At 41.7% G+C, this 23,513-nt stretch overlaps 1 protein-coding gene across 4 annotated transcripts in view; it reads left to right on the top strand.

The window, feature by feature from the left end:
• The window catches only part of FAM13C (family with sequence similarity 13, member C), a 189,943-nt gene that overhangs the window by 130,401 nt on the left and 36,029 nt on the right, over nucleotides 1–23,513 (top strand). For all 4 annotated transcript variants that reach the window (XM_006831093.1, XM_006831092.1, XM_006831095.1 and 1 more), the window contains 3 exons: nucleotides 1,068–1,152; nucleotides 18,768–18,978; nucleotides 20,065–20,203. In XM_006831093.1, the coding sequence (XP_006831156.1) occupies nucleotides 1,068–1,152; nucleotides 18,768–18,978; nucleotides 20,065–20,203 (435 nt within the window). The remainder of the gene's footprint in view (nucleotides 1–1,067; nucleotides 1,153–18,767; nucleotides 18,979–20,064; nucleotides 20,204–23,513) is intronic.

Genomic DNA, 23,513 nt, shown 5'->3' on the forward strand with positions numbered 1-23,513 from the left:
GTGTGAGGGTGTGGGAAGAATGGTGTCAGGTAGTGTGTGAGGATATTGAGGATCAGGTATGTGGAGCAGAGGGTGTGAATAGAAACGAGTATATGTGTGTGTAGCTATTAGGGGTCATAGTAAGAAGAGGACCATGGTTCTGCACCGGATGACTGATCCCCTCCGGAGCTGCTGAGCCCTGCAGTGCTTCCACTTAGCGGGGAAGGGTATGAGGCCAGGGCCTCGGGTGTGACTCACTTTCACCTGGTCAGGGAATTCATGTTCTGGGCGTCTGAATCACTGCAGAGTGCGTGCATGTGTGCGTCAGTCTGTACTTTGCTCTGATTAGGAGCCATGGGAGAGGTTTTTAAATGAGGATAAGGAAATGGGTAAGGGGTTATGCTGGGGTCTATGAAAGGTAAAATGCTTCTCCCTCAGTGGCTCAGCCATAGTGGGTGACCAAGGTCATCTCTCTCAGCTCTGCTCTTGATAAAAAGCAGCGGCAGTTATACCATGTGAGAAGAAACTTTAGAAAACACATAAATACCAGATACAGATGCAGAGAAGAGGACCCTGGAGCCCCTCCCAGATGCCAGGCGCCCTCTGCAGCAGTAACTCTTTATGCACTGCGGTCTGCTGCAGGGTTTTTTTTGGGGGGTGGGGGGGTGGAGCAATGGCTTTTATGAATGGTAGTCTGGGAGGGGCTTAATGTCATCAGCTCCTGATGTCAGCACAATGAATGAAAAACTTGCAAAGCGTAAAGCCTCAAGCCCTTGGAGCAAAACCGTTTTCAGATGAGTTGTCTGAGCGCAGCGTCTTTTGCTGACGAAATCACCTATGCCGTGTGTCACTGATCGTTCATACACGTTAGGATTTAAACGAGGCAGAATCCGACACAACCAGCTCTTTGCCTGCAGCAGCCGTGGCCACATCCCTCCTTCCATCCGTGTTTGCCAGAGCTGTGGTCTCACAGCTGGGCTTTAGGCATTTATTGAGCTAGCCTGATGTTCTGCTTTTGCTGGCAGAATTCCTTGCTTAAGTTCCAAGCCCTTGAATCTGATCTGTGCTCTGCATTTTTGACAAATCAGGAAGAAGCTGCTCAGGTGCATGGAGTCAAGGACCCAGACCCAGCTCCCACGCAGAGCGTTCTAGCCGAGGGGGCGGATTCTGCAGGTAAGGGGGCAGGGCTGGGGGATGTCCTTATTTGTACTCTCAAGGTAGTGCTGCTCCTTGCTGCTTCATCTTTAACTTGACCGTCTGCGGGAAACAGTGCCTGATACAACGTGAAAGCTAAAGAGATGCTTCTGAGCTAGTAGCTGGGAGCAAGCAGGGGAATAAGGAGGTGTTGTAAGGTAAAGCCTTCACTCTAGCTAGGCTTCAGGTAAAATGCACCATCCCAATTTTAATTTTTCATTTTCCCATTTGGTGTTATGTGACTAATGAGTGCTTGTTTTGACATCACTGGACCTAGATAACCTTTGCTGTCTTGAAACTCATAATATCTTTGAGGTGGTTGGGGGAGTTTCAACATTGCTGCTTTCTTTCTTCTATTGACTGTTTGTAAAATGTCCATCAACGTAGGGAGCGTGGAGATGAGTTATACCAGGAGCTCTGGTAAAGTAGTGGTTGTGAGTCGGGCTGCTAATTTCAAGGTCAGCAGTTCGAAACTACCAGCTGTTCTGAGAGAGAAAAATTAAGCTTTCTGCTCTGGTAAATATTTTACCTTCATGGAAACCCTATACAGGGTCACTCTGAGTTGAAACTGACTTTTTGGCTCACAATCACCTCCACCATTGTCTTGTCTGTTTCATATATCTTTTAGCATTAATCTCTGTGTCAAAAACTGTCAGAATTGGGTCTTTTTTGTAAATGTCTCTAGTTTTAATCCAAGAAATGGTAAATTGGCTGGCAAGCAGAAGGCAAGCTGGTCTTCCAAGAAGAGTTTGACAGGAAAGAAACCGTATTTAAGTGAGCAGAAATGAGAGTACAGTGTATCTTTTCAAATACAAATGGATCAGAGTTTTGTGGCTTGGTTTCTGGATGAATGGTAGAAACAGGCGCACATGAGTTTACTTCGTGAGGTATCTACCCTTGATGAGATCTGGGAATTAATGGGAGAGGTTTTCAAATGTTACCTATTTCAGTAACATTAGCAATAATAGTTCATTGAAGACTCAGCTGTTTGAAATGGCCCACATAATTTAAGCAAGCAAAACAGTTATCTTTACTGCTTGAATGTAAATTAATAATGACGAAGTGACCACTTATCATTGAAAAGTTTCTATAATTCAGGCACTATGCGCTATATGTATTAAATTTTTCCATGAAATCATACTATTTCAGTTTTATAGTAAAAACTCTGAGACCTACAGAAGTTAAGTAATGAGCTCAAAATGCCTGCTGATAAGTGGTAGATTGTTTGCCTGTGGATGCAGGTGGCCGGTTGCCTTGTTGTGTGAAGGGTCCTCTTGTTATGTTGGCCATTGTGTTTGGAATGAGTTGCATGTGAAACTGGTCCAGAGCCAATGTGAAGCCAGTTAGGGATTTAAATGAGTTTATTAGACAACATCCTTCTTCATCCAGATCCAGACCCTATCCTCTGCAGTCAGACAGCATATAGAACATAGAAAGTGGCTTCAAGTCAATTACAGATTAGCCTTTAAATTGTCATCAGATGTTTTTGGATTAGCTATGTAAGTGCCTGGCAAAGAGACTATTCAATATATTTTCTTTTTTTTTTTTTTTGAATCATAACTTTTATGTGTTTTTCTCCTCTTTTCCTTGAAAGATTAATGTAGTTTTGCATTTTCCTATACTGGATGAACTTGTAACAATTGCTGCAAAATGGAAACACATACTGGGTTTATATAGTGACTCCTTCCATGCCTGCCCCACCCCACCACACACACATGTGCCTTTCTATTGGCAGGAATGGGCAGAAGGCTTGTGGTTTGGTTGCTCGGTTTTCCAAAAAAGAATGATGAGTTTCAAGTGTCCTAGAGCGCTCCAAAGGACATCTTTGTAGAGGTTTCATATTTGGTGTGCTCACACGTGTGTGTGTTGCATGTGTCACTAGCCAAGAACAGCTCTAAAATCTTTTTCAAGATAAAACCTGTTCTGATGTTTTTCAACTTGCAGAGCTTAGGTACTAGAACGAGTCTAGCTTCAGTGACTTAATGAAAACTTCATATGGAGAATATAATGAAACTTAAAATGCTTTATTTGATTCATGTTTCTAGTTTTCCTATAAGACCCTCTGATACAATGTAGACGCCAATGTTTCCCTGATGTTTTCAGAGACCTAAGGAATCTTTGTTTGGCAGAGAAATGAGTGAAAAGTCTTTTGAGAGACACTTCTGCCATTTAAATTGTGGGATGGATTGGTCTCATTGGTTTTTAAGACACAGTCTTACAGGCTGTACATTTTCTCATTAGTGTCACTCAGAAGGAAATGCTCTTTTAGATTAAAATTGTTTCAGGGCCCGCGGATGGACTTTGTAAGCGTTCCTTGAATACTATTTAACTGTAGGGATTTGTTTGTATGCGAGTTTTTACTAAGAGGGTGGTAGATTGCATAAGATTAGTACAGAGGGTCATAATGATTATAGTAATTTAGAAATAGCTTTGTATTTCTTCATGTTTAGCATCCAGCCTTGAGCCTTTGTTGTTGTTCAGTGCTGTTGAGTCTCTTCCAATTCATAGCGACCCTCTGTAGAGTTTCCAAGGAGCGGCTGGTGGGTTTACAGTTCAAACAGACCTTGTAGTCTAGTGCTTATCCTACAGCGTCACACTGTAGACTCTGACTAGTAACGTATAAATCCGTAGTAAATCATCAATAAGCTATAGTGATAGTGATTTTACAGAAATATCTAGATATAATATGCTACCTGCCACTAAAATAGGTTTTTTACTTAAATTAGACTTAATTGAGGTATAAACTAAATATATTTTTTTTATTTCTGGGGTGGGTATATGACATAATGGTTGTCTCAATGAGTGAAGTTTAGCGGTCTCAGTGTCCAAAGGTCAATGTACTTGGCTTTAATTTATGCTTGTGAATTGCAAAGACCAGTCCCACCTGAGGGTGAATTGCTCTAGTCCTTAAAAACAACCATAAACTTCATCTGTACCACATAGCACATTTCATGGCTCCGCTGGAGTGGCATTGTGGTCAAGGAAGAGTTGCCAATTCTGCCTGCGTATTAGAATTACTGGAGAAGCCTGTCACACATGGAGGTCCTTAGAGCTCCTCTATAAACAGTCTGGAATTTGTATGTTTCATAAACTCATCTAGGTAATTGAGAACCACTGGATAAATTAACAAGCGTCTTGAATTATGAGAGAACAGGTTAGGCTGTTTTTGACCCTCAGCTTCAAAATTAGCAATCTAAACGACATGTGGAACTTGTTACTCAGGGTCTCGGGCCTGTAGGCTCAGACCACATACTTCAGAAGGAGAAATGTGCTCAGGAGTTCCAGTCCATAGGCTGGGATGGTGACATGGACACAGGGAGATTTGATGTATGGGGTCCATAGGGCAAAAACTGTCACCAGAGGCAACAGGAGACTTAACACCAGAAATAACTGTTCAACCAAACCCCAAAATCCACTGTCATTGAGCCAAATTCTAACTCCTAGCAACCCTGTATAGAGTTTCTGGGGCTGTATATCTTTATAGAAGGAGCTCTGGTAGCGTAGTGATTACAAATCGGGCTGTGAACCTCAGGGTCAGCAGTTCGAAACTACCAGCTGTTCCACGGGAGAAAGATGAGGCTTTCTGCTCCCGTAAAGATTTACAGCCTCGGCAACTCTGTGCAGGGTCGCTGTGAGTTGGAACCGACTCCACGGCACATAACAACAACGTATCTTTATGGGGGCAGAAAGCCTCATCTTTCTCTCGAGAAGTAACTGCTGGGTTTGAACTGCCAACAACTGTTAGCAGTTCAGTACTTACCTTGTAGTGCCACCAGGGGTCCTTGGTAATTTTGTAGCAGTACCTAATGAATTCCTTTATTTTAAAATCATGTGGGTTTTTTGTTTTCAAAATGAACTTTCCATTTTGACAAGAGCCTTGTTGCTAATGTTTATAATCAGAGAATACGGATTTGATATTGAAGGAGCCCTGGTGGTACAATGGTTAAAGCACTTTGCTACTAAAGTGACAGTGTCGGCAGCTGGAACCCACCACCTACTCTATGGGAGAAAGATGAGATAATCCGCTTCCTTAAAGAGTTACAGCTTGGAAAGTTATGGAGTAGTTTTAATTTGTCCTGTAGGATTGCTTGTGGGTCAGACTTTACTCATAGGGGATAGGTTTCTATGTACTATCTCCAGGTATTCCTATAAAGAATTCTGCCTGGTCCGCAGAATTCTTCTAATGTAATGCGCTGGAGTGCAAAGTTGGTTTGAACTGCAGGGTCAGTGGTTCAAGGTCACCAGCTGCTCCTAAGAAACTCTATACAGAGTCACTGTGGGTTGGAACCGACACAACAGTTGTTGTTGTTGTTGTCAGGTGCCATCGAGTTGGAACCGACTCATAGCGACCCCATGCACAGCAGAACGAAACAATGTCTGATCCTGGGCCAACCTCACTACCGCTGCCACACTTGATGCCATCAATGATGGTACTTAACCACAATAAATGTTGAGGTGAGAAAAGTCAAAGTCAAAGAGACCCTGACCTTCTTTTTCGTAATTCAAGGCAGTTGATTTTACCAGTGGTTTCCTGTCACCTGGGAGTGTGTTTACAAAAGAACAGATTCCAGGACACCCCACTAAGTCATTGAGAGAGGAGGCCTGAACATCTTCATGTGTGAAAGGTTTTGGTGATGCAGGGAGTTTGGGGAACACTTATTAGCACATTGATGGTTCTCTGCAGGAGCGCTAATATGTTCTTGCTGCAGGTGAAGATCATCTTTGGTATTGTGTAACAGTGGAGAGTGTAGCATCATAACATCAGGTGATAAATGGTCATTTACATGACTTGGTGCTTAATCCCTCTCTGGTGGCAGCCCTTGATGAGTTTAGAAAGTCAGAGAAAAGTATTCCCATTACTTCAGCTTCAGAAGTACATGGACTTCGCAAATGTCTTTTAGAGAAGAAACATCATTCATCACGAGTGCATGTGTATATATTAATTATAAATCCCTGGAACCTTTTTATATTGTCAGTGTGTTCCACCTGTTGCTTTCACTAAAAAAACAAACAGTACCACTGTGGAGAGTAGCCCTCTGGCCTAAATTTGCTCCTTTAATGCAGTGGGTTTCAACTGGGCTGGAACTGTCCCCCAGCGGACAATGGATAACAGCTGGAGACATTTTGGTTGTCACAGTGGGACTTATGTTGTGGTTGAAGACATTGGATGCTGCTAAACATTCTATAATGCATAGGATATCCCCTTACAACAAAGAATGATCTGGTCCAAAATTCTCACGGTGTCACACTTCAGAATCCTTGCTTGAAAGACTTTTAAAGAATAACATCAACTTGAGCTACCACCCACATCTTTATTTGCACCAGGTATTATTTCATGTATTTTCTTACTTTATCCTCACAAGAACCATATGGGATAAGTGTCTTTATTATCCCCAGTTTAAAACTGCAGAATAAACTGGGAGAGTTAAGGTAACTTGCTGAAGGTCCTATAGCTACTACGTGATGAGGTGAGAAGTAGGAAGAATGGGAAGGGAAACTAGTGGGGGTCCCCAGTAGGCTCCATGGTTAATCTAATTCACCACTATGCTAATTACCATCTACCCTTTAGTGGTGTGACCACATAGTTCTAATATTCTAGAGTTCAAAAGCAAGCCCTCAGCTAGCACAAACACACTGCACATTACTAATGAAAAGGGCATTTAGAAAAATATATTGCTGATTTAGTTTTGTCAGACTGAAGATCCCCAGGCTCATTACTCCTTAATATATTGCAGTCTCTCCCTTGCTGTAGCCATTTTAGCTATTCCAACCATCCCTAGGTCCCTATAAGAGCTCTGGTATCATAGTGACTTATGTGTTGGGCTGCTGACACTAAAGTTAGCAGTTTGAGGCCAACAGGTGCTCCTTGTGAAAAAGATGAGCCTTTTTGCTCCCGTAAAGGTTTACAGTCTCGGAAACCCTATGCAGGATCTCTGTGGGTCAGAACCGACTCCACGGCTTTAACCAAACACCTTCAACATCCCTGTACTTCTTTCTTTCTTTGTTACTTATTTTTGACTCAACTACCAGACTCCTGGTGTGGCGCTGTGGGTTAATGCACCAGACTGCAAAGCTGTTTGAACTGCAAGGTCGGCAGTTCAAGCTCACCAACTGCTCCTTGGAAACCCTATATAGGGTCACTATGGGTCAAAATCGACTCAATGGCACTTAACAACAACAACGGCAAATGAAAACTATAATGGTGTAGCTAAGAGTGAGGTTCAGAGAAGCCTATATCCAGGCCTTGATTGAGCCAAAGATTGATGATATCACCAGGACTTCAGTTATGTATTTTCTGTATGAATTCCTTGGTCCTGTTTCATTGATAAGTTCCACATTTCCTTTGTCTTCTTTCGGGTTAGTTAAGAGGAGTGAAAAAAGTTAGGGCCTCACCTCTGCACACCACACCATCCAGAAGAAACAACACATCCATTCTGTGTTCGCTAAAAGGAAGAGAGGAGGCTCCTTGGAAAAGTATAAACTCCACACTTTCATGCAACTTCTCTTACTGAAATCAGGGAGCCCACCTATCTGTTGACTGCTGGTTAAAGAGATTGTCAACTCGTAGAGAAACTCCAGTCCCTTTCCCTCAGCCTTTCTTGATGTGTATTTCCCTGGCTTCCATAGGGCATTCTAGATGGACACAAAGTGTTTTGTTTTGTTGCCCTTAATTATTGACAGAGGTATTGCAAACTGTTACCATTGGGTGAACATATACAAGGACTCTTTCCGAATGTTTCTTTTAACAGTGTGTAAGTCTATAATCTCAATAAGAAATTGATATCTTTAAAAAAAACAAAATGGGCACAGGAGTGCTTGATAAACTAATTACAAAATAATTATGCTTTTAGGATTCATTACTAAATTGTATTTGCTTTCCTCTTTGTTTTTGTTATAGTGGTATATTTAGCAAGAGCTCCAAAAATCTCATTTTCTGCCAAGCTAAAAGATTATTGTTTGTTGGGAATAGATTGATAACATTTTCTCTAAACACATTACCACCTGGCCTGCAGCAATCTGCTGTCACAATTTAGTCTTTTTAAGGTTTGTAAACTTTTCCTTTGATTGCTCAGCATTTTGTTCTTAGAAAAATATCAACATCATCTCCAAATTTCAATTTACCACTCTGAGCTTTCTCTTCCATGGCACTTCTGAAACTGTAAAATACGATTAATCCCGAATCCATTTGCAAGGAGTGATACTGATATGTCCATCATGAAGCTATTAATTCAACTCTGTCCTTCGTGCATGTTGTTAAGTGAATTCTGTATCCCTTGCAAAACAGTTAGCCCAATCATGTTTTTAAACAACCATAGACTTTTTGAAACACCAAATAAATTCAGTGTGTTGACTCTGTCTTGGTCAGTAACAGTTTCTTGTAGAACTCTGTGTGTGTCTGTTGGGCTATTGTGGATGCTTAGCTAGCGTCTTCACACATTAGTTCTATTTTCTGAGAAATGCGGGAGCTGTTTAAGGAGCTCTGTTTAAGGAGCTCTGGTAGCGTAGGGGTTACGAATTGGGCTGCGAACCGCAAGATCAGCAGTTCGAAACTACCAGCTATTCTGGAGGAGAACGATGAGGCTTTCTGCTCTCATAAAAGATTTACAGCCTCTGAAACGCTGTTCTGCTCAGAAACCGCTCAATATGAGTCGGAACTGACTCCATGGCACATAACCACCACTGTTTTTTGAATGAGTGGAATGATACAACATGACGCATGTGAAGCTCCTAGCAAATGAAACTCCCAAACTTCAAACCAACTGTTGAGTGTATTCCCCTCATTGTAATCCTATAGAACAGTTTCCAATGCTGTCAGGCTTTAGGGAAGCAGGCTGTCATTTCTTTCTTCGGCAGAGCAGCTGGTGGGCTTGAACTATCTTTCTTTTGGTGAGCAGGCAACTGCTTTGACCACTGTACCAGCAGGGATTCCTACATTTATTGTTGTTGTTAGGTGCCGTAAAGTGGGTTCCAATTCATAGGAACACCATGTAAACAGAATGACGTTTGTGCCATCCTTATGATACTTGAGCCAGCCTTGTGCCGTCCTTAATTGTTTGAGCCTACTGTTGGTCACTTTATGAATCCATCTCATTGAGTGTTTTCCTCCTTTTCACTGATGTTTTATTCTTTGGATTCTTCAGTGAGTGCTCAGTAACTGTCAGCTATCATGAAGTTAGGAGTTAATTACTGAATTCACAACTTGCCTTTTTGCCAGTTGAAAATGCTTGATTTTGTCTTTAGATAATCTATACGCTCTCATAAACTTTAACTACTCTTAAGGTGTGGAAATGACCTTTAGAATAATTCATCCTGCAGGTTCCTTGTAAAGTTTTGATTATGATCGGCATTAACACTACTACTTTAAGCAAGAGGCATTTATAACAGCAATAATCTTTAGAGCTGATGGTTGAATAATTACCACCTATAAAAGTTGAAAGATTTGGTGCAATAAAATCTCTTGTGCTAAACCAATGACATAATTACTCATCACTTTCTCAGATACTTTTCTAACCACATTCCTAGTAGGTGGGAGCATCACATTAACTCCTTGTTTTCCAAAGGATAGTGATTGCAAAATGTATAGCTGATAGGGTAATTTAATTCTCTCACACTGTTTCTATAACTCATGTTGGTTCTGTTCTTAAACTATATTTTGTTTAAAAATATAATTTATAAAGGAAAGAAATAATCAATGTCATAGCCCAAACTTAATGTGATTGTGTTTTGTTCTTAGGTTAGACCATGTCCTGGGATAGCTTGGTTCTCCCATTTGTTCTTCCCACATGTTTTACAAATGAAGGTTTTGAATTTAAAGAGGGGTGTGGTGCTGTGGGTTAATGCGCCAGACTGCAAAGCCGTTTGAACTGCAAGGTCGGCGCTTCAAGCTCACCAGCTGCTCCTCAGAAACCCTATACAGGGTCGCTATGGGTCGGCAACGACTCGACGGTACTTCACAACAACAAATGCTCAAGGAAACAACAGTTGCAAATGGCACCAGTACACCAGGCTCAGGACTCTGGACTTTAGAACCCAAGCTTTTAATCAGTGTTGGCCTTTTACATTTACGTATATTTTTTGTACACTTTTTAGAATACAGTTGTGTGCCGTCGAGTCAGTTCTGACTCACTGCAAACCTTGGGTTGTGTTTCCTAGAACAGATGGTAGGTTTGAACCCCAAACCTTGTGGTTAGCAGTCCAGTGTAGCCTACAGCACCACACCAGGGCTCAGGACTCATTTAGATTTACAGAACGTTGTGCTGATAATACAAAGAGTTCCCACATACCCATTTTTCCTCTGTGTAGTTTCCCCTATGTTATAGCCATTTTAATTTTGTTTTTCTTTTCTTGTTATTTTCCTCCATGGAAATAGGTATATGTTTGTATAACAGCACAGTCTGGAAGTGAGCAGACCACATGCTCTGACTCCTTACAGGCCCCGGGCTTGGGTGAACCTGTGCACCAGTGTCTTCCAGTTCTTGATATTCACGCATTTCTGTGGTTCTGCCTGTGTGGAGCTGCTCGTCCACCTTCCATAATTGAACTGGCTAATTCAGATAAACTAATTATACACTTGTGATAGTAACTCGATGTGTGTATCCTAACAGATTGTGTATCAGCCTTGTAAAGGCATACCTAAGTCTTTGTGGTTTGGAATTTCCTCCCACGGTGTCTGAAGCAAATTTGCTTACAAATGGCAATTCCCTTTTGGAAAAAAAAATGCTGTTGTTACTGTAATAGCAGATTGTTATCAGCTGCATCTCTGAGGTGATCAATTGTGCAGGAATCATCCACAAGTCCTGGAAAGTCGATTCAGCTGAAAAAGGATCAACATTAGGACCTCCTCCAGCTGTCTTTACTTAGTTGTCTTCTGAATCTTTGACGCTGGGCTGGGTGGTGTTTGCTGTTTCCCCAGCTCCAGTAGAGCCCTGCAGCTGAACAGATTCTTCAGCCTGATTGTAATCCAAGGAGTTAGCGCCACAGTTGTGACAACAGGAAGGGGAAAACATGAGGGGAGCTCTGTGCATTGACCACTTCCCCTGGATATTTCTCAACTGTTCTTTGACAGTGTGTATGTGAGCCAAGGAGTAAATTCTGAATAATTAGAGGAATGTGAAAAGAATTATACCTGCCTTAGAGGTACTACTTAAGGAGCTCTGGTAGCGTAGTGGTTACGAATCGGGCTGCGAACCTTAAGGTCAGCGGTTCTAAACTACCAGCCGCTCCGCGGGAGAAAGATGAGGCTTTCTACTCCCGTAAAGATTTACAGCCTCGGAAACCCTGTACAGGGTCGCTATGAGTCGGAATCGACTCGACGGCACTTAACAACAGAGGTACCACTAGAAAATAATGTAAAGAATGGATGTCATGCCCATTCCAATGTGGGGCACTCATACTTTCCTGTCCTCAGCTGGGTCATGATGCTGTAGCCCACAGTGCCAGGTGCCAGAGTCAGTTTTGATCAGAACAACCACCTGAGCGTAAGACCAGGCTGCAGTCCGTAGGATTTTCATTGACAGGTTTGTCAGAAATCGATCCCCAGGCCTTTCCTCTGGGGCTCCTCAGGGTAGATGCACACAGTATGTGCAACCCATAATGGTGGTGGTGGTGGTGGTTATGTGCCGTGGAGTTGGTTCTGACTCATAACGACACTGCATAGGGTTTCCGAGGCTATAAATTTTTATGGGAGCAGAAAGTCTCATCTTTATCCTTCTGAACTACTACTGGTAGTTTCATGAGATTAGCTGCTGATCATGAGATGAGCAGCCCGATTTGTAACCAAAATGCTACCAGATCTCCTTACACCCCATCGTACAGTTGTGATTGAGGGTAGAAACTGTTAACATTTGCTGACCTCAGTCTTACAGGGCCGGAGGAGTTAACCTCTATTTGCACATTTTCTCAAGCTATCTGAACTGTTTTCATTCTGCCTCTTGATGTCGCTCACTCACACACCAGTGGTGTCTGTGGTTGTTAGCTTTTTCTCTTTCTTTCACCTACAGCTTCCTGCTGCTTCTGTTTTCTCACCTACTCTGAGTCAGAACTGACTCTGTGGCACTTAGTAACAACAATTTTGTTGCTTAATTTTCCTCTATGTACTGGTCTTTGCTTCCTCTTTTCTTTGGAACTTTATTTTGCTGACCTGCCAAGTGTGGAATTGGAAATCCCATATAGGGTCATTATGAGTCAGAAATGACTTGACGGCACTTAACAACAACAACAACAAAGTTGTTAATTGAATTTCATTTTGGTACTTAAACTTACTGAATTGCCTTATGAGTCTTAATATTTGGGTATGTGTACGCCTCTCAAAATTACGTCTTAGACAATTGTTGTTGTTGTTGTTAAGTGCCATCGACTTAGACAGTGTTAGTCAAATTACAATGAAATCTCCCTTTGATTGAGTCTCCGTTGATAGAACTTTGTTACTTTGAAAGACCCTTATTCCTTATCCTGACTACTGAACTAATTTAACACAGTCAGAGTGCTAATTATTGTCAAGTGAGCATCAAGTTGCTTCTGACTCATAGCAACCCTGTATAGGGTTTCCAAGGAGCAGCTGGTGGGTTTGAACTGCCGATCTTACTGCTCAAGCCGGCCTTGGGATCCAGTAATGTATCCTACAGTGCCACACCAGGACTCTGAAAATACTAAGAAAACATTATAAAGTCTTTCAATAAAAGCTTATATACGGTATTAATGGACTTTAAAAATAACCAGTAACAATTGAGTATGAAGCTTTATTTTGTTTAAAGATTTAGATCTTACATGCACTGGGCAAAAAGCACTGTATGTAAGTCAAAAAGTTTTATTAAAAAATCCGAGAAACCTTTATTAAACAAAAATATCAAAATTAGAAGCTATTGTTTATTGATCTGTCTTTCCTCTTGGTCTATACACTACTATAGGTGGTGTTTCCATTTCTCTAACCTTTTCCCCAAAGAATTCTACACCCTTTGACTTGAACCATGTCATAACGGCAGTCATGGCATCTTAAAGGAATTCTAATCTGTCTTTTTAAATGTTCTTTGAGCTTGGGGATAAAAAGAGGTCTGAAGGGGCAAGATTAGGGTTGTAGGGTGGATGGGGTAAGGTGCCACAATGAAATTCTCATAGGACAATCCTTGCTCCCAATACAAAGAATGAACAGGTATATTGTGAGGGGGAAAAAAATTCCTCTGTACAACTTTCCTGGCCTTTTTCTCATGAATACAGTTTGCAATTTTCTTAAAACTTCATATTAAGTCTCAGTAATCATCCTGTGTCCATAGAGAAAATCTACCAAGAATAAGCCCTTTGGAGTTTCCCAAAACTGTCTCCACAACCTTCTCAGCTGACCTCTCTGCCTTCAGTTTCACTGAGCCCACTGATTCTTTAGTAGCCTCTGGATGGTTGGGCTTATATTATTTTTTTTATAAGACCTTCTAACGAGACTATGAAATGTGCTCCATTTGAACTTATCTGCAGCTATCCACTAATGGCAGACACATGTTTCACAATACTTTTGGGAAAAACACATGCATTGATTAATTGGAAACCTAGCAACAATACTTCTTGATTTGCCCTAGTATTTTAGGAGTCCTGGGGTCGTGCTGTAGAATTAACACCGAACCGCATGGTTGATGGTTCAAACTCACCAGCTGCTCCTCGGAAACCCTATACAGGGTCGCTATGAGTTGGGACCGACTCTACGGCCCTTAACAACAGTATATTAGGTATAGTTGTGATGGCTCGGCTTAATTTCATTTATGTTGTTGGTAAGTGCCGTCGAGTTGATTCTAACTCATGGCGATCCAGTATAGGGTTTTCAAGGAGCAGCTGGTGGGTTTGAACCACCAACCTTGTGATTAGCAGTCCTGTGCCATACCAAAAAATTGATGCCCCGCTTTACAATGTAGATTTGGACTGAGCTTCTGGGTCCATGTAGCTTTCTGGCTTTCAGAAGGAATTTTGGAAACTCTCATTGCTCAGCAAACCTAGGGCCCTTGGCTCCTTCCAAATGAAAATGAGACTCACTCCAGAAGCGGGGGTGGAGAAACATGTGCTGACGCTCAACACAGATTTCTCTCCAGATATACTGACCTACGTATGTATATTCAGGGCCTGCTGGGCACCTCCACCAGAATACGCAAAAGTATCGCTTAAACTATTCATCTTTCCTTCCCCTAGCTGGTTCTACTTCCCAGTTCCCTAACCAGGTGGCCTGTATCAACAAAAATACAAAACAATAACTAACATTTGTTTGTGGTTATCAATGCCCTCCTTCTCCTCCAGGCACTGTTCTCTAAGTATTGACATTTTTTATCTTTATAAATTCTCCCACCAATTTATGACATAGGCACTGTTTTTATTTCCATCTAAAATAGGATGTGACATGCAGCAAATAGCTAATAAACATTTTTTGAATGAATACCCATTTGACAGATTAGGAAACTGAGGGTGAAAGTGATGATGTGTCACAGGTATTAAGTGGTAAAAGAACTGATTGGAGGGATGTGTTGAGAATATATTGGTTCTCAGTTTCTATGTTAACTTCCTAGGAATTTTTTAAGATTGATTCGTTCTCTGTAATTTCACAATAGCAATAATTGTAGTTATGATTCTTAGGGTTACTGTGATAACTAGTTTTTGATCTTGTCTTAATGTTTTACCAAGTAAAGTAAGATGTAATTGGGCATATGAGTTAAGATAGTCTTACAAGGAATGTATTTTCATGTGTATTAGAAAGAAACATAACCTATACCACAAACTCATGATTTCTTATATATCATCACTTAAGAAGAAACTGAAATTTTAAAAAAATTGTGTTGAAGTTTAAATATATGTAATCTAATAATCAAATTAATGTGCGTATAATGTATGTATAGTTTTAAAAAAGGTTTATGTGGCTATGACAAAAAATATAGGGGAGACAGCTTTGTTTCATTCATCCTCACTTAGACTTATGAGGCAGATGTACCACCATTCTGCCCATTTTACAGATGAAGAAACTGATGTTTAAAAGCTCTGTCATTTCTAAAGTCCTCCATAGCAAGTATTAGTTATTATTAAGTGCCATTGAGTCTGTTCCAACTCCTAGCACCCCTATATAAGGTTTCCAAGAAGCAGCTAATGAGTATGAACTGCAGGTCTTGTGGTTCAAAGAAACTTTGCAAACCAGTGCTTATCTTACAGCATCACACCAGAAAGCCTAACAAGTAGTAGGACCTAGGTTTCACACTTACAAACTTTCTTCTCGATTGTGATACACTTTGAGTTATTTCTAACTCCTTTCTCAGGAGTGCTTTCCTGCTTGTTGTCTCCATGTTTTATTATTGTTGTTGTTGTTGTTAAGTGCTGTCGAGTCGGTTCCGACCCATAGCGACCCTGTACAGGGTTTCCGAGGCTGTAAATCTTTACGAGAGCAGAACGCCTCATCTTTCTCCCGCAGAACAGCTGGTAGTTTCGAACTGCTGACCCTAAGGTTCGCAGCCCGATTCGTAACCACTACGCTACCAGAGCTCCTTATTATTATTACTATTGTTTAATCATGACCCTGTGAGTATGATGGGCCACACTAGGAAGCTAAAGGTCTAGGAACTGTGCTTGGTGCCCCATCAGAAAGTGTAGACAACCAGGACTGCTGGTTCCTTCCTCTAAATCACGCTATATTATAGGATGGGCCTAGGCAAGCTGCCCATCTCTTTGGAATAAAAACTAAGTGCTCCAGGGAATTTTCAAAAACCAACAGGGTTTAATATTGCCAAAAACTGCCTTGTTAGGGTCCAGCGTGGGAGCGAGTGGGCCTGGGCACTTTTTCTAGGGCAGCAGCAATGTTGGCCGGCTCGGAATTGATACTGGGTTCTTCTGGTCATGCAGCTCAGTAACTCTGTCCACATAAATTCACATACATGTACATGTGCCATCTGAGTTAATTAAGCTTAGTCTCAACTCAGATGGCAAATTTCAAGAAAAAAAATTAGGCACCATCAGATTACAGTGCTTGGCAATTTGCTGCTTTTCAATTGGTTGTTTTGGGATCTTTCCGGCTCATTGTGTCCTTCTGTGGTGAATTTGGGAAGGGGGAGTGGTCAGGGATGTTAGCACTGGTAAATAATGTGTGTCCAAGGAAAACGTACTGTGTGAGTAGAGTTTGACAGCTCCTATTACAATACAGCGTTTTAGTGTGGCGCTGAACTGCAAGTTTGTTTTGAACCACAGGGTCATTGATACAAGCTCACCTGCCACTCCTCTGAAACCCCCGTGCAGGTTCAACCCGCACGGGGGTTGAATCAACCCGCCACACTTAAAAACAACACAATTCTGAAAGAGCAATTAACAATCTGTAATTTTGTGAAGCGGGCTTCAGAAGCTGGGCTCTTCCCTAGTTTAACTTCATAGGGTCTGAATTGTTGCTATAAACCAGTATTAAGGGAAACCTTTGAGACCTGGGGCCTCTGTTAAACTGAAGGCGGAAGGACTCAAACCTATCTCATTGAAGTGAAAGCATTCTGGTTCCAGAGGGCAATGGTATTCAGTGGTAGAATTTTCGCCCTCCTTGATAGATCAAGGAAGGTGAGAAACCAGTTTGATTCCTGACCCAACCCACCTGAAGGGCAGCCAGTACTTATGGAGGCTTGCTTGTAACTATGATGCTGAGTAAAGGTTTCAGTGGAGTTTTCAGACTAAGACTAGGAAGATGTATCTGGCAATCTACTTCTGAAAATCAGCCATTGGAAAGCCTTAGGATCACCGGGGTCCAACTGGCTGTGCCTGGGGTCCTCATGAGTCCAGAGTCAGTTTAATGACAGTTTACAATGATGGTGATGATCCCAGATGCTTGTTAAAGGGTCTGTTCTTTTGCATTGTTATTGCCAGAAGACGCTTGAAACACAAAAAAAGAGCATGAATAAACTGTGTTTCTTTTTTGGGTCTACTGGTAAGAAAATAATTGGGCAAAGAACATAATAAACCTCTTGGTGGATTTTGAAGGTGATGTGTTAGTAAAAGCTGTGATGTTTTTGGTAGTAACTATTACTCCTGTTGCTCCATAGGGTTTCTGACAAACCATAGTGTTTTCTAAGTAAATTATTCATAACAAGGGTGTTGCCATGGTGATCTTTCCCTGTGATCCTGAGACACTGACGCTGAAATCCATTTCTGACAGGTGTCAGCTACCAGCGGAAGTGACATCAAAGAACTTCAGAGACTTATCTATCTTGATTGAAAAGCCACACGGAGCTTGTCAGACCTTTGATGTTACACAGCAAATTGTATTTCAAGTTATAGAGAGCAGAGCCATTCTACACCTGATAAAGAGTCATTGGTTAGCAAATTAGGATTTGTGTTTATTTTGGGAAAATTGGATTGTCATTATTTTCAGATTCTGCTTCTTCATTTAGATAATTTTTGTTTTCGTCTTCCTTTAGGGAAGTAGACAAGTTAGGTTGTCCAGACATGTTTGCTGAGCAAAACTAAGAAGGAAGGAGTTTGTTTTGGCTGCTTCTTGAATAATGTTTTTAGAGCCCCGGAATGACAGACTCTCACTCAGGCCACCCTGAGGTGAAATGTTCTGATATTTCTCTCCTGACCTGGCCCACTCCCCACCCATCCACCTCCCATAGCACCAGGGTGCCTGTTTTCTTAGCTGAAATGTAAGGGTTCTGTTAGCAGTGAGATTTCCCTTCAGCACAAAGTTGGCTAGCTGGGGAGAGAGTTTGGAACAGGTTTTCGCTTGGTTTGGGCCTAAAATAAAACTCTACATAAACGTTTGAAGAAGAAAATAGAATCGTTACTAATTCTATGTTTTATAGTAAGAATTCATTATGTATCTATCATAGATCCAATAGATGGTTTTTGATTTATTTTTGTTAGTTTCTTTGGAAGGAGTAGCCATTTTTTTATGTGTGGCACTGTTTCTTCCCTGTGACTTGGCCTAACATAGGCTGGCCAAGAACCCTGATGCTGAAGTCTCATGTGAATCATGGGTATGTTTTTGGTTATTTAACTTTTAAAACCAACACAGATGTTTGGCAATTTGGAATGTACCACTGTGATCCTTAGTTGTCCAGCCCAATACTTGTCAGAATCATGTGGTTTTCATTCTGAACATCATTCCATGTTGATAAGCACAGTTCAGTCATTTTCCCCTTTTCCATCTTTGTTCTCTCTTCCCTTACCCTCCCTCTCTCCTTCCCATCTTTTGCAATTAAGTATTCATTTACTTCCTCATACTCTCCTCTCTTCCGTCCCGCCCATCTTTTGCAATTCAGTATTCCTTTGTTTCCTTATAATCTGATTTTTTGTTTCAGCTCCATATTTTCTTTTTATTTACTGTTAGCTTTTTTTTTTTTTTGTAATATATTCTCCAACCTATGTAATTAACAAGAAATAGAGATCATTTGTGTTTCCATTCGTACTTGATGACTTGGTTATAGTTTCTATACAGGTTTTGTGAGAACAAATATGACAGTACCCTGAAAGCCTTTTGTGTCCCCAAGAGGAAGAAATGACAAAGAGGCAAGATATTATAATGAATGTTTATGATCTGTATTTAGCAACATGACAGTCACAAACTCTCTGTCACCTCTGAGTCTTGATTTATCTTGCTTCCCCAGACTGCACACCACTCCAAAAAGACTGGCAGAAGGAAGCTGATGACGGGCTGGAAGACCACCAGTCTTTTGGCCCCAGCAGGCTGCTGTATCACATAACAGATGGGGACCATCCGCTGTTGTCACCACGATGCTCCATCTTCAGCCAAAGTCAGAGATTCAACTTAGACCCTGAGTCTGCCCCATCCCCACCCAGCACTCAACAGTTTATGATGTAAGTATACCTAGTTTTGTGATTATTTTCATTTCATAAAGATTTTCAAGTATTTTGCAAACTGCAGTGAAGTGCGTGTCTCCTAAAGAGTGAAAGCATGCATACAAACGCAACTCCAAGTCCTAAGGAATAAATGACAAATCAGTGTAATTTCTAGTCGGAAATGCTGTGTTAGTAGACAGGAGAACGTGGTCCTGAGATAGCAGGGTTTTACCCAAAGACTCCATATTGGAATGCTTTTGGTGAGATCACCAGCGTTCTAAGTAGGATGCTGTATAATGGTGAACATCTGGAATAAGTTTCTTGAGCAGCTCAATGTTCTGTCCCTCTTCCAACAGCAGCCTCAATGGGTAGATGGTGGAAATGCTTGGGATTTGCCTACCTCGGGCCCTCAGAGTGAAGAAAAATAGTGAATCACATTGGCTTCCTAAAATTCCCAAACATTCTACTTGGAATTTGCATTTTGGATTGAGTGGGAATGAGAAATGTACTCCTGTTTTCCCACCCCTAAATTCTGCAACTATTTTTGACTAACAACTCAAGTTGAAAATCCATTGGCTAAAAATATATTTAGGGCATATCTGGTTTCTCTAAATAATTCATGTTGTTATTCATGAATTTATCCAAATCTGGGTTCGTAGTCTGAATAAATAATTGAGTTATTATTCCATGTGCAGTTGTGTGCATTTGAGAGGGATATGTATTTTTTTTATTTCGGAGACAGGACCCATCAGATTTTCAAAGGCTCTTATAAGTTAAAGAGAGTTAAGGACTCACCTAAATCCTCCATGAAAATGTTGGTAGACGGGGCCCACGTAATCCATTAGAGATGCCTCTCTTTGAATTTACTTAGGTCTCCTGTCGGGTTTAGGAAATTGGTTTCCTGGACTAATAATATGACATGTGTATCCACTCATGAAGTTCTCTGACCAGGGGTCACCATTAAGGAACAGATGCTATTAGACCCATCACACAATGCACCAGCCTTTAGATTTCTCTGATAACCCAGGGAACTTGGTTGGACCTGCAGAGTCTGTGGGAATATCATTGTTCTTCATGCTCTTTGCTGCCCTTTAACCTTCATAGGCCCCGAAGTTCTTCCCGATGCAGCTGTGGGGATGGCAAGGAGCCACAAACCATTACCCAACTCACAAAGCACATCCAGAGCCTCAAACGGAAAATTCGGAAATATGAAGAAAAATTTGAACAGGAAAAGAAGTACCGGGTAAGGGCCCTGGGGTTTAAAATAGACTGGCAATACCTTGTGTGCAAGATAGTTGGTATTTCCTGTATATCTGTCCTTCCTTTTGGGTGTCCATCTCTGTCAGCTAACATCTCTGTTCCGATTGGCCAACTGAACCCCAACTGGGGTCTCTTTTTCTCAGATGCTCTCAGTTGTTGATCTTATTTGACTATGAAGCTCCAGTTCTCTCCCTGTTTTTTTCTGATGAACTGTACTATTTCTAGTCTTTATGCCACCAAAATTTGAAAAACTTGAATTGTGGTCTATTTTCTCTTAACCTGTTTTCCATTAATATTGTGATACTAAACTATCAAAAAACCCAAAGGGCAAAATCTCAGTTGTGGAGCAGAATGGAGGGAGAGTGGGATTGTTTAACAGAAGGTAACTTACTGGCTGAAGGATCGGGACTTCTCTCTGTTCAGTTCCTGGTAAGTCCCACCTGTCAGAGAATAAGCAGTTGTCATACTATATTCCAGTGTCCCAAGTAGCAATGCTTTCTTTCTTCACATAAGAAATAATAATCATAGCTAAGTGTCCTGATGGAGTTCTGGTGTGGTGCTGTGGGTTAATGTGCCAGACTCCAAAGCCATTTGAACTGCAAGGTCGGTGGTTCAAGCTCACCAGCTGCTCCTTGGAAACCCTATACAGGGTTGTTATGGGTCAGAGTCGACTCGACGGCACTTGACAACAACCACAACAACAAATGTCCTGATAGTCAATGCTGGTTCTTCATTGTTCCTCTTACGGTGACCAGGAGTCCTGGTGTGGTACGGTAGGCTAAGCTCTTATCCATAAGGACCATTTGAACAGCAAAATCAACGGTTCAAACTCACCAGCTGTTCCCTGGAAACCCTACATAGGGTCGCTATGAGTCAGAACTCACTGGACAGCACTTAACTACAACAGTGGTGACCAGGAGTCCTGATGTGGTGCTACAAGATAAGCACTGGACTACTAGCCTCAAGGTCAGCAGTTCAAACCTATCACCTACTCTTTGGAAACCCTACACAGGGTCGCTGTGAATCTGAATCGTTTGGAGGGCACTTAACAACAACAGTGCTGAAGATAGTGTAGAGAAAAATGAAATCATATGTAGAATTACACAAAAGATATTGGGTATTTGGCAGAGGGCCCAGAACAGCTTTTTATTAGAATAAAAATAGACTGGAGAATCATCTCTGGTGCATCTTGAAAGGCTCACTGAGCGCTTGGTAGTGAAGCAATCCGAAGTCCCTGTGAGTGAGGGACACGTTTGTAACAGTGGCCTCAAATTCACTAAAAAGGGGGCTTTGGGTAGTGATATTTTTCAGCTTTGCAAAATGGGGGGAAGTTACATTGACTTTTTTTTATTAAATAAATGTTTTATTGTGAATTGTGTGATAGTCTACATGGGAGAACATTAGTTTTGCATTCATTCTATCATCTATCGTTTCATTGGCATATTTACTATCCCGTCCATGCATCCTCATCCAACCAAAGGGTGTACCCTGTAAGCCTGCCCCCACCCCCTTCACAGTCCTCAGCCCCTTTCCATCTCCTGATCCCGGGTCCCCAGCCACACCATCTCTTGACATCGTCTTCTCTGCCTCCATCTCAGGCCTCACTGCTTCTCTGGGTAGGATCCCACTCTACGCTTTTCTCCATTGATGGTCCTAGGGTCCTCCGCTCCTAGACTGAAAAGTTAATCACTCCCCTCCTTGATACAAAATGTCTACCTTTAGATGTCAAACCCTCACAATCAGTCCTGATAACAATTATTCACTATTGTATCACAAGAGACCCATCTGTATTTCATTTCATCAGTCCTTCCTGGACAGGCTGGACACTATTCACTGGAGACTCTACCTTCCTCCACGCCCTTTGGATCTAGGTTCCCTCTTGAAAACTTGTAAGCCAGTCACTTCTTACCTTTGTATCCTTCCCCCCATTTTGGGTAGCCAATGTCCAAGTTGCCCATCCCTGTCTACCCTTTGTGTGGAGGGGATGGGAATAGTTCTTGCAGCAGGGATTTGTTTCCTCTTTTGAGCTACTGTGTTTATAGGTATAGGTCATGTCCATCAAATAGTATCAGATGACACTTTTTACCTCTTCTTTCTTCTTCGGGTTGAGCTTTGTTTATCCAGTCATTGAAGCCAGTTCAAGTGGGCATAATCAGCAAGTGTGGGTGTTCTTGAGTCTGTCCGCCCTCTTTTTATCGGCTGGCCGCCCCGCTCTCCATTCTAGTCCTCTGTGGCTGTGTCACATTGACTCTGAGCCCATGAGTCCCCAGGTCTTGCCTCACTGCTGGCCGACCAGGTCTCCACTCGGGTTCACAGTAGTTTGCTGAACAATGTAGGGTTTAGCTCGCCACTTCGTTGATGTTCTTCGGTCACTTCCCCTTCTGGGTGACGTGCGTGATTGTCAATCAAAGCGTATATTTTCCCTTGCGTCTTAGTCTTAGAAGAGAATTTGCACTGAGAAGACCCGACCACTTTACTTGATGTCTCCTGGGCAAGCAACCTACATGTTCTTGTGGTAACAGTCGGACTGCCCTTATTGTTTTGTATTTTTCCTGTAGGTCCTTCTTTCAAGAGGTATCTTCTGGTTTTCTAGCTGCTCCTGGCTGGTCTGCTTGTCCTTTCAAGTGGAGAATTTCCCTTCTCTATAGGTCTTGATGTGGTTTGGGCTTCCACCTATTACTCCCATGTAATGCAGAGGCTCCTCAGGAAACCTCTTTCACTGGACACATTGTAGCCCCATTTTAGGTATTCTAATCAGTTATAGGCAGAGGATGGGCTTACAAGCTTTCCATGTTGACATTTCTGGTTATTCCTTTCTCTACCCCTCCAGTGTCTGTTTTATAATATATTGCAAGGAAAACCATGATTCAAAAGGCAGCCAAGCATCTTAACATTATTCCCCCCTATTCCCCATTCCATCCATGTCTCAGTCTCTGTATTCCAGAGCCCTGTTGTTCCAAAGCTGTGCCTACATGATTTTTTACCTCTGTCCCATTTAGCCCATTCGTACCTGTCTAATTGTTCTCCCATCTGCTTTGTTCTTTGAGTCCCCTCTCCCTACTTGTATATTGCCCCCCTACCCAATACCCAAATTATCCTGTGTCTATAACCTGCCCTGTGCTCCACCTTCCTGTCCCACCCCTATCCCTACCCTTACATCCTAGTAACCAACTAAGAATCCACTTTAGTGGATTAGTATAGGTTCTTTTACTTAGTCTTTTACATTAGTGGTCCTATGCAGTATTTTTCATTTTGTGACTGACTAATTTCACTCAACATAATGCCCTTAAGGT

The sequence above is a fragment of the Chrysochloris asiatica genome, unplaced genomic scaffold (assembly GCF_000296735.1).
Source record: "Chrysochloris asiatica unplaced genomic scaffold, ChrAsi1.0 scaffold00003, whole genome shotgun sequence".
NCBI lineage: Eukaryota > Metazoa > Chordata > Mammalia > Afrosoricida > Chrysochloridae > Chrysochloris > Chrysochloris asiatica.